Here is an 11293-nt window from a genome sequence, read left to right as displayed (position 1 = left end):
TTCGTTTTTAAATAATAATAATAATATATTCATTTTTAATAGTCTTAAATTAAAATGTTTAACATAAAAATTTTTACATGGCTCATCATTAGTGAAGTAAGATGAATATCAAAATCATTGGTTGAATTAGAATAATTTGGATGACAATAAAATTCAAGAAACAAAAATTTTGTGTTAAAATTAAAGAACTGAGCTATAACTGATAGTTGAATATGGGAATGAAAAGAGTTGTAGTTGAATTAAATTAAGGGTCAAAAATAATATCAAGGGTAAAGATACAAGAGATTACATTAAAATTAAACCAACTTATGCAAGTGTTAAGAAACAAATGAGGAGCTATATTAAATTAAAAAAACGATAACAATGAAACCAACGATAAAATTAACGGGATAAAAGTATATTTTAGACTTAGGAAAAAATATTATCCATGAAGTTAGATTTTTAAAAAAATTATTTTAAAATAAATGAATTATAATTTCTCTCTAAGAAAAAATTATTATTACGCTTTAAATTTCCAAATTTAGAAAATAACTAAAAAAATTATAATTTCAATTGAATTTGATAATAATTTTCCTAGGTTATAGTAATTCTCCTAAGTTACAATAATTTTTCGTTGGCATTTTATATTTTATAATAAGTATAAAAAAATCGACCCCGTGTTATCCTTAAAAAATTTTGCTTATAAGTTTTTTTTAAAGATATTCTAACTGTTCTTTTGAATTTGGGGGCCATGACCAAAATTTGAAGCGTTGAAAAAAAAAAAAAAAATCACGAGGCAGAGAGAAAACCATTCGCTTAAAATAGAAGAAACAATGATTTGGAACATCGAAGGCACACTGATAGATATTCGTTGAGGAAGGTACAGCAGGAGCGGCATCAGCAATATCAGACGATTAAGTCTAATCTAATACCGCTTCTGACTGTATGCTTGCTCACCTAAACTTCGATCCAAAGACACTCCCTTCAGATCTCCCTCCCTCTCTCTCTCTCTCGCCCCCTACTTCACATTTCATTCTCCTTTGCTTCTGTCACACACTCTGTTTCTTAATCATTCTCAGGTGAGTTGTCCTGTGCTTTGACTGTTTGGTATGGTTCATGCTCTGATTTACCTCTATGTGTTGTTGATTGTTCATCGGAAAGATGGTTGGTTCATGCTGGGTCATTTACTTTTGCTTTGGATTGGGGTTTATTTATTATTAAAAAAAAAAGATTCTTTTAATCTTAAGGTTTGAATTTTATTGTGTGTGTTTTCAGATTATGATTTGAATATAAAGATGTACTAATCCGCTGGTTTCTCAGCTAGATATTCTTGTCTATAGACTATAATTGAATATAAACCGAGCTGATTTAGCCATCCCTGTATGAATTCTTCTATTGTACAGGTGAAGTTGCCGTTTCCAGTTTTAATCTGAGCTACTATAGCAGAGTGGCTATCTAGAAGCTTAGGAGAAGATGCTTCTGTTGGTTTAAAAAACGAGTATATAACTGCCTGTTTTGTGTGAGCGTGAAGACGACTATATCTACTAATTTTTTGTTTATTCTGTTGTAATTGGACAACTTTGATTATGGAGAAAGGTCCCTTGCCTGAACTGTGGTTAAGGTGCTAGCTGTGTTATGCACCTTACTGAACTTGTGTTGTCTAGTTTGGCATCTACTGGTGAATCAATTGGTCACCAGCTGGCTCGATTTGCCTAAGAGCACATAAATGGCTATAACTCACTATACAGATCAAAATGGTGCAAGGCAGCTTGGATTCAGAGAAGGTTGATTTGAAGGATTCTGACAACATCGACAATAAAGTCCTAGACTTTGGTATAAATAGAGATCTTTCTTTTTCTGGCTGGTTTGGTGAAGATTCAACGGTCCATTTGGATCAACAATCAGGTAATGCAGATGCTAGCCAAGAGGAAGCCAGAGATTCGGATTTTGAATTACATTTCATTGAAACAGATCAGCTACAAATAAGTTATCAGCACAAGGGTATGCAAATGAATGGTGCTGGCACCATGGGTGATGATTCGGTTTATCTGAATGGTAGTGGATCTGAGAAGTATGTTCCTTTAGACATTGAAAATGGAGATGCAAGGCAAAAAGTTGTTGACTCCACTGTTTCTCTAGCCAGTCATGGATCATTGGGAGAAAGCTCAACAAATCTTGTTTCTGTCGCAGTTATTTTGAAGACATTGTTTTTCATACTTTTATGGTACACTTTCAGCCTGTTTTTGACCTTGTAAGTTCAATCTGTAAGCAAATGATTATTGCATGCACAAATTCATCATTTGATTTTTTTTCTTTCCTATAATTTTCTTATGCTGAACTTGTAAACAGGTACAATAAAAGTCTGTTAGGTGACACTATGGGAAAATTTCCAGCTCCTTTCCTGATGAATACTATCCACTTTGCAATGCAAGCAGTGGTGTCAAACTTTATCACTTGGTTTTGGCCTCATAGATTCCAAACTAGTGTTTCTATGTCTTGGAGGGATTACTTATGGCGAGGTAAATATGTAATTCTGTTATATTTTATTTTATTTTTATTTATTTTCCTCTTTTGCCTTCTTTCTCAAGCATAAATATACGTGATCCAATACTTGGAATATTATTGTCTTAATATGATGACAAGCGTGCTAATTGGAATTGATAACTTGTAGATTTTGAGTGAACGGTAATATTTCTGGTAGAATAAAGTTAACAAACTCTAGTCGAACAACTTTGTATTGGGCATTGACTGGTTCTTTGACACAGCAGACAAAGATTTTCTGTTCAACCCCAATGCCTTGTTTAACCACTACCAAAGAATTGACTGAAATTGGCACATAAATCCTTAATTATCTTCTATCTACTTCTGGACCTATGTTTGATAGTTGATCTCCATGTTTTTGTACTTTCAAAGCTTTGTTGGCTTTACAAAAGTCATTATATTTTTATTGAAAACAACCGGACTAATTATGAATTACAATCCACTGATGTCATTCTTACAGCCCCTACAAGAAGTTTTCAGCCATTCTATGTCATTGCGTTTAATCTTATTCTATTGAGTGTGTCCTATTTTAAATAGAAGTTTTTGTGAAGTTTCTTTTTTATTTTTTATATTGACAACTATTTTCTACAACAATCTTATCTCTATTACAACGCATTTCTGCACTTCTTTGCTAATATCCCAATCATTGGTATGGTATCCTAATCTTATCGCTTTATATATGTGTGTGTTACACACACATATGAATGGATGCTTGTAATTGTTTGATCTTTTGGATTGTCATCCTCTTCATTGAACGCACATGTTTGCTTGTGATATGAAATGATCCAATAATATTTGTTATGGACAATGGTACTGCGTTTTTCTATTTCCCCCCTTCTCCTCATGACAGTACTTGTATTACAAATTTATAACTGCTTACTATATTGACGTTTCTATCAACTAATGCCACAGATGGAATTTGCCTTTCACAGTTGTACCAACTGCTCTCGGGACAGCATTGGATATCAACTTAAGCAATGCGTCTCTTGTTTTCATCTCTGTCACTTTTGCTACAATGGTTGGTGATGTTTCTCTTCTTTTTATACATCATGAGATAAATATCAAATATCTATTTTCTTTTGTATTGTTACTGAAGACTGAATTTCTTTCTTTCTTTCTTTCTTTCTTTTTTGTTCCTGCGGAAGTAACTATCCTTATTCTCTATATTTACCTCTATTTTGTTTTCTTTCTTGCAGTGTAAATCTGCTGCTCCAGTTTTTCTCCTTCTGTTCGCTTTTGCATTTAGGTGAATTTATAGGTTTTTGATCTTTGTAATTGTTCTTTCTGATTTTGTGGCTTCTGTGAGTGCTGGAGATCAAAATTGAACGCTCGGTCATAAGGAATTACGGGTATGTTTGGATTACCCTCTAACTGAGGTTTGGGGAGACTCTGACCTTAGTGGGGGATAAAGAAGCTCATTAGAGGCTTTCTACTCTTGTTTGGATACAAAATTTTTGAAAAGAGCTTTTAAGAGGAACGTGCGTTAAAACTTAAGCTAGGAAAAGGAGGTTATGAAGCAATGCTCATTAGAAAAAGTGAAGTCTGCACTTAGTGTTTTTAAATTTTATGAGGTTTTTCTCTCTCTCATCCTCACCCACTCCGATTAGGCTTGTGACTGGCGTGAAACTTCCCTGATCTCTCATCTCTCATCATAAAATATTCATAATAAAAACACTAATAAATTAATGTGTTAATATCAATAAAATCAATACATTAATATTAATGCATGATAAAAAATAATCATAAATCATAATTTTTATAAGTTAGCAGCAATGTAATTTATTTTTTAAAATCTGGGCAACACATTTATAAAATTTAAGTTTTTTTATTTTAGCAAATTATTTTAAATTTTTTAATTCTACTAAAATAAAATTCTTAAACTACAACTTTGTGTGCAAACTATCAATTATGTAGTACCTAAATGGTTATTGACTCTATAAGCAAGGTAGATTTCTGTTGTGTGGCAGAAGCTGGTAAAATAGATCAAAGATAAGGTAAAATGAGGTGTTTGCAGAGTTTAATGCCTTTCAGAAAGTGTGATAGTGATGAAAACTTTGGTTTTCTAGGATGTCTGTGTTCCAAATTGTAGAGTATGAGATGCTTTAAGGAGTACTTAAATGGGTTAGTTCTCCCACCTTCATGGATTTCCTGTTTCAATTGGGTGCCCTCCCTCGCTCCCTCTCCTCCCTTCCAACCAAACAGGCCCTAAGTGGAAGATGCTTTATGAGACACTTAAATGTGTTGCTTCTATTGCTTCAATAATTAGCTTTTGTGGTGATGTTTCCCACCTCACTTGGGTGCCAATCAAATAACTGGGTTTTTAGTATCCCCTGGAGACTTCAAATTGTAGAAAGCTTCCTTCTGCTGAATTCTTAGTTCTAAAGTAAATTTAAACTTCTGCGTATGCCTATATAGTTTCCAACTGTAAAGTTCCATGAATAAGTGGTTTTCATTCAGGGCTTCAAATTCTAAATTGTTTATCTGGAAAAATACTAGAATCATGTGACGGTGGATGGGGATGATGCTTTGCAGTTTAATTAATTTATTCTGGATCCATCTAAAGTTGAATGGAGGCATAGGTTTCTTAAACTGTCTAGGATTACAGACTGAGTTTTGATAAGTGATTTAAGATGTTTAATGCCCCTAATATTCATAAGTCACATCCTGTAGCTACTTTTGTCAACCACAATGCTGTCAGTCCAACTGTCCAAGCCGTTTTCCTTCAGGGGAGAAAAGGAAACGTTTATGCTGATTCCACAAAAATTAGGCTGGTCTCCTTTAATCTTTTGTTACATGCACTAATACCTGTTTGCAAATTTTGGTTGGAAGGTTGGAGACACCGAGCTTTAAACTGTCAGGCATCATCTTAGTTATCTCCCTTGGTATATTACTAACAGGTATAGATGGCACCTCTAGCTTTCATGCCTTCTGTTTAAGATTTTGATATGCATTACTTGTTATAAAGAAAGCAGAATATAAATGCAACTCTGGCAGTGTACAACCTCAGTAATTATGGAAAAAATAGTGAGAGTGAGATTTTATTCCTTTGAGAGGACTAATGGGTGGGTGGTGTACTAATTTATGATATCTCCAATTTAGTATGCTATTGGATTTCATTTAAAAGATTGTAACAATTACAAACTAGTGGAATCTGAACATAATCACATAACTAATAGTTCATGATATTTAATTTAAAGCAGCCAATCAGTTATTGTTGTTGATATTATTATTATACAGAAAATGAAATTTTATATAAGAAAATAATAGAAATGAAAACGAGGAGGATAAAATGCCCTTAAATGATGTAAAGGAAAAGAAGAAAGCATGAAAAGAAAATGGTAGAGTGAAGCATTCTGATCTCTGCATATCCAGCGACAGAGAAACCCACTTGAAGAAAACCTGAAGGAATACCTAAGGGAGCTAATATAAATTCTGCCCTATCCCTCATGATTGGTAAGCAATGAAACATCCTTGAAAATGTGCGCATTTTGGTCTCAACAAAATACACCACAATACTCCTAAGACCGTACATTGCATGAGTTTTGGCCTGCTTATATTTACCAAACTCTTTATAACCTGTCAAAAGAAAATGCGCAACAAAATACACTACAATACTCCTAAGACCGTACATTGCATGAGTTTTGGCCTGCTTATATTTACCAAACTCTTTATAACCTGTCAAAAGAAACCGTTCCAAGGTTAGGGTGTTCTTGGTCACCTCAACTTGGTTATAAATGTTTTTCGTACGCTGTGAATACTTGGGCAAGTGGTCAAATATGGACAGTGAACTATTTGAAATTCATATGAGGAATGCTTCTATTTTATTCCATCCATCACAAAAGTTATTATTATTTTATACACTTGCACAATGACACAGCTCTTTTTTTTTCCTTCCAGTTACCTATTACATTTTTCAAGCCTTAAGAACTTGTATATTGAGAAATTTCTATGTCCATCTGAAACACGATTCCCTTGAAATGCAGTTGCAAAAGAGACAGAATTTGAATTTTGGGGATTTATACTTGTTATGCTTGCTGCTGTTATGTCTGGGTTTCGTTGGTGCATGACTCAGATTCTTCTGCAGGTTCATATCTTCATTTTGATTTCTCCTTTAATATCTAATTTTCTTATATTTCGCACACATTTTTTCTGCCCTCAAGAATTATTCTTACTCCACTTTGCTGGGCTGACTTGGTTTATGTTCTCTTCATGCAATTTGACACCAAACCAATGCTAAAGAAAGAAGCCTATGGTAAGTGTCCTGAATAGCTCCAAAGTAATTGTTTTTATGGATAACATTTTTGTACATTCATGTGATATTTTTTGATGAGAACTGAGAAGTGTACTTGATCAGAACTATTTTTAACCCATTCAATGAGATATGTTCGGCATTCACATAGACTTGACTTGAATATGCGCCAGTTCAAGTAGTCATTTTTTATATATCAAGGAGTACATAGCAAGAGGATCATTGATTCTCCTAGAGGAGCTAAGAGAAAAAGAAAGTAAAATACAAGAAAAAACAGATCAGCTTAAAAAGTGAAAATCTATCATTTTGTGTATTTTACATAGAAATGCCTGTAAATGCCCTTTAGCTAAAACCCCCCAAGGAACCAGGGAAGCAAAAACCCTGTTGTAATATAAAGATGTGAGGGGAGAAATTTTACGCTAGAAAAGCTTATGCAATTATGCTCCACTGCTCACATCAGATGCCAAGAAAAATAATAAATGACAATTATCCCAAAGCACCTTACTGTCCCTTCGAAGGTGGGCAGACAGGTCCATTGCTCTCTAAATTAGGTAACAATTTTCTTTTTAAATAGGTTTGCAGAAGAATCTGTCTGCCTTTTCTGGAAAAGAAATGATTTTTTTTTTTTTGCATGACTAGATAATGATGTAAAATTGTGGAAACAGAATTTGGCAGAGATGTACCCTAGAATTTGTTAGGATATCAACAATTTCTGAAAATTAATGACCAACATATCTCTTTGTAAACTTGTGGAACCATATGTTGCTCCTTTTATTAGTTATTCCTTGATTACCTTATCTAAATGCTCCCTCTTCTAAATTGAAGTAAATTTTGGTATTCTTAAGTCAAGTTTACTTGGAAAGCCTTATCTTCAATCAGAAATATTGTTTTGGAAGATTGACGTCACTTACAAATCTTGGACTTCTTAAACCAGCCATGGGCTTAAAAAAACTAGATAAACCTTAATTGATTAGAGCCTTAAATCTGAACCTGGTCTTGCAATGGGAAATGATGGGAAGAGGACCAATAAAAAGGTGTAATTTGTTAGTGGAATCCTACAATTTGAGCACAGGGTACTTGAATTGTTAATTGTTGAGGATTATGGATACATTATTATATTTGGGTATGAATTTTTAAATACCCAGCAAGTTATTGATTGAGGTGGCCATGACGTTTTAGAAACATGATTTAGTTGCAGGTTTCTACATTAATGCTCTTGTGATTGAGTCTCAGATTGTTTAATGATGTGAAATATATAATGAGTTTTCTTCAGATAAGCATGAAAGATCAAGCTTCACATATATCAAGTCCTGTAAGCAGACAAGACTGGCTATTCTGGTTTTATTATTTTCCTAATTTTCTTGGAAGATGATGTGGGAACATTGCATGCCTCCATTACCATCTGGGAGGCCTATGCCCCATGGAAACTGTCTATTTGGGACTGCCTCTTAGCTCATAGGTTTTGGCACTAGGTTAGCATTCTAGTTCTTCTAGAGTGGTATGTCATTGATGACTCAAGCCTCATCGGAAGGAGGCCTTTGCCCTCCGCCTAAGTTGTGCTGAAAAGGCCCCAAAGCCACTCCTAGGTAATAGTGAATCTTCATAGGGTCTTTTTGTCTAGGTGCAAATAGTTTGCACCTTTACTAACATGTCTAATTTACTGAGCCTCTCTCTAAGTGCCTAGACCTTACACTTTCCATGTAGGTTGGAATTTACTTGACAAGGAATTTTGCTCCCTTAGGACTGTCATAGTTATGGCTCTCATTCACCGAGGCTTCAGTCACGATATGGATCATCATCCCAAGCAAGTAATAATCAAGAGATTTCTTATAATTACAACAGGCATAAAAAAATATTTGTTCTTGTTGAATGATATTCCCATCAAGAGAAGTTGTTGAATTAGTTGGAAGATTTTTTGATGATAAATTCTCTGATACAACAAGAAGTCTTATTCTACTAGATGGGGTTGGTTACATGAATCAGACTATGTCAATTTGTTTTATCAACAGCCTAGATTTTCAACTTTACCATCTTTTATAACATTGCACCAGTAGGCTTCAATTCCCTATAAAAGTCCAATTTACCATTTTTTTTATCGTTTCTCTATTTTCATCTTCTTTGGATAATGTTTCTTTATTCATGTTTTTCCTTCATCCATGTTCACTTTGCAGTGAGAAATTTAAAAGATATATACTTCTTTCATGAAATATTGATGATAAGTTTTCTAATAATGTTAGGGATGAAAAATCCGCTTACCTTGATGAGCTATGTAACTCCAGTTATGGCGGGGGCAACTGCTCTTCTCTCTCTTGCATTGGATCCATGGGATGAATTCAGACAAAACAAATATTTTAACAGTCCATGGCATATTACTCAGAGTTGTTTACTGATGCTTTTTGGTGGCGCACTTGCATTTCTTATGGTGAGAGTAAATGTTCCCTTTCCAAGGACATTACATTACAATATTTATTGTCCAACTTTCTGCTTCTTTGACAGTCTAGCTTACAATTCTTTCCTCCTGTCAAATCAGTTTTCAAAGGTGGATCTCCTTTTTGCAGGTATTAACAGAGTATGTTCTTGTCTCAGTAACTAGTGCAGTCACAGTTACAATTGCTGGGGTTGTTAAGGAGGCTGTCACCATATTGGTATCCTTTTGTTTCATTTTCTTTGGTTGACATGAACAGGTTTTACTAGACATGTCTTCTCTTAAATATATACAATGCTTTCCAACCACCGTAGGTTTAGATTCTATTCAATATAAAAGAGAGTCAATCAGTGTTTTAGCGTGCACCCTCACAATCTGCGTTGAAAATTTTGATAATTGCATTTGTCTTCAAGGGGTAAACAGATTTTGTTTTACCGTTCAGTAATTAGTAATAGTAATGTTGATGATAATTTGATGGGGATGATGAGGATGCGAGAAACGAACGTTTGATGCTGTTATATGTTGTTCTACTCATTTAAGTGCATTATATATGTAATTAAATTTAACTTTTAAATTTTTTGTTAAATTTAGTCGCTTATATATACATATTGTTAATTTTCATGTTGTCTGTGTAGGTTGCTGTTTTGTACTTTCATGATAAATTTACTTGGTTGAAAGGACTTGGTCTCCTCACTATCATTGTTGGTGTTTGTTTATTCAATTGGTACAAGTAAGTCATAAGCTAATGCACTTCTAAGCGATATATTTTAGTATTTATTTGCTCATGCCTTTCCTCTCTCTTCATTTAGAGCTTCGAACTTAAAGGATGGATTAGGAGCAATCCCTACAGTTAGTAACAGAGAATTGGTATGCAAATAATATGAATAACTTAGAACTCAACCTTGTTTTTTGATTACAGATATTGGAAGCTTCAGAAGGGTGAAGCAGGTGAAGAGGGTGTAGGTGGGATCCTCAAAACAGATTCGGCTACAAAGTATGTTATCCTTGATGAGATGGATGAGCAAGAAGAGAATATCTGATTTCTGAAGTCATTATAAAAAAACACGATTCAACTTCAAAGTAAGTCACGTGATGATTTATTTATATGTTAATGATTGAAATTGCAAACTTTTCTAGCCAACGTTGGTGTCTTCAAAGTAGAACCTGTGCATCATGGAATTCTCAACAAATATAGAGTACTTCATAGTGTCTTGGCATTTGACATTCTGGTATATCAAACAACTCACAACTACGACCAACACTTATTTTTATTAGGAGGGTTTGAATCTTTGTATATATTTTGCACTCTATCCCGCTCTTATCATATGAGCTAAGCTAGGTAGTAGCTAAAAGTTTATTACTTTATTTTTTAAAAAATTAGCTAAAAAGTTAAATATCCAACGGCTGCACTTAATTAAATGTTTCTCATATATTAATTTGATGGAGTATTGTAATTCAAACAAAAGTCGTCATTTGAAATTATCAATTAGGTATACACATTAGGGAACACACCTTTTTACGACATGTGATGAGATGATTGGCGAGCTTAAGTACTCTGTCAAAATTGCTCAACACACTTTCTCTATTTGCAGTGCCTTGTGTGTTGTGCTGTCATGTTCTGAAGCTGATGGCGTGGAGAGAGAGAATACAAATTTCCCACATATAATAATATTGCTACCAACCATATGTATATGTCTTGTATTTCTTTCATTCATTTGACATTCTTTCTTTGGGTTAATTCCATGGAGGGTGTTGTATACTACAAAACAACAGGCTATTTGTGTTAGATCATTTGTCTTAAATTTTGGTTTCATTATGTTGTGCACGAATTGTTTTGCATGTAGAAAATAATGAATCCAACAACTTTTAAATGTCCAACGAATATTTTTCCTCTTCATTAAGTACATATTGTTATTGGCTATTGATTTTTTAATCATGTTTGCGGTAACTACAAATTCTATAAAAAAGTGGTTCAAATCTAACATAATAGTTTACTGTTTTCTTGATTGTTAATTTATTCTTTCACATGCTAATTATAATATGTGAATTGATAATATCTGGTGAATAATTGCCAGAAATGTAATAACGCATGCACACTA

General features: G+C 33.8%; 1 protein-coding gene across 4 annotated transcripts; it reads left to right on the top strand.

The window, feature by feature from the left end:
* The first annotated feature begins 820 nt into the window (after window positions 1–820).
* On the top strand, window positions 821–11072 carry LOC129318029 (probable sugar phosphate/phosphate translocator At1g06470). 4 transcript variants are annotated; one of them, XM_054962530.1, is made up of 13 exons: window positions 821–1058; window positions 1383–2203; window positions 2329–2498; window positions 3453–3538; window positions 3717–3766; window positions 5350–5417; window positions 6504–6604; window positions 6760–6772; window positions 9007–9191; window positions 9328–9414; window positions 9830–9924; window positions 10114–10274; window positions 10787–11072. In XM_054962530.1, exons 2-12 carry the CDS (start codon window positions 1734–1736, stop codon window positions 10232–10234), a joined length of 1446 nt encoding a protein of 481 aa, XP_054818505.1. In that variant the 5' UTR covers window positions 821–1058; window positions 1383–1733; the 3' UTR covers window positions 10235–10274; window positions 10787–11072. The 4 variants fall into 4 exon arrangements, with proteins under 4 accessions (XP_054818505.1, XP_054818506.1, XP_054818504.1 ...); XM_054962531.1 differs by having other exon boundaries at window positions 1383–2230; window positions 9049–9191; XM_054962529.1 differs by having other exon boundaries at window positions 822–1058; window positions 1383–2230.
* The last annotated feature ends 221 nt before the right edge of the window (window positions 11073–11293 follow it).

This window comes from Prosopis cineraria, unplaced genomic scaffold (genome assembly GCF_029017545.1).
Source record: "Prosopis cineraria cultivar Desert tree isolate PC_DT_omini unplaced genomic scaffold, ASM2901754v1 PC8, whole genome shotgun sequence".
Taxonomy (NCBI): domain Eukaryota; kingdom Viridiplantae; phylum Streptophyta; class Magnoliopsida; order Fabales; family Fabaceae; genus Prosopis; species Prosopis cineraria.
This window is presented reverse-complemented; position numbering and strand designations above follow the sequence as displayed.

What these genes read in the sequence shown, in the direction of transcription:
- LOC129318029 (XM_054962529.1), top strand. Translation starts at nt 1,734, where the DNA reads ATGGTGCAAGGCAGCTTGGATTCAGAGAAGGTTGATTTGAAGGATTCT. An exon ending in GCGCACTTGCATTTCTTATG is followed by an intron (nt 9,192 to 9,327) that starts GTGAGAGTAAAT and finishes TCCTTTTTGCAG; the next exon opens with GTATTAACAGAGTATGTTCT. An exon ending in TGTTTATTCAATTGGTACAA is followed by an intron (nt 9,925 to 10,113) that starts GTAAGTCATAAG and finishes TTTTGATTACAG; the next exon opens with ATATTGGAAGCTTCAGAAGG.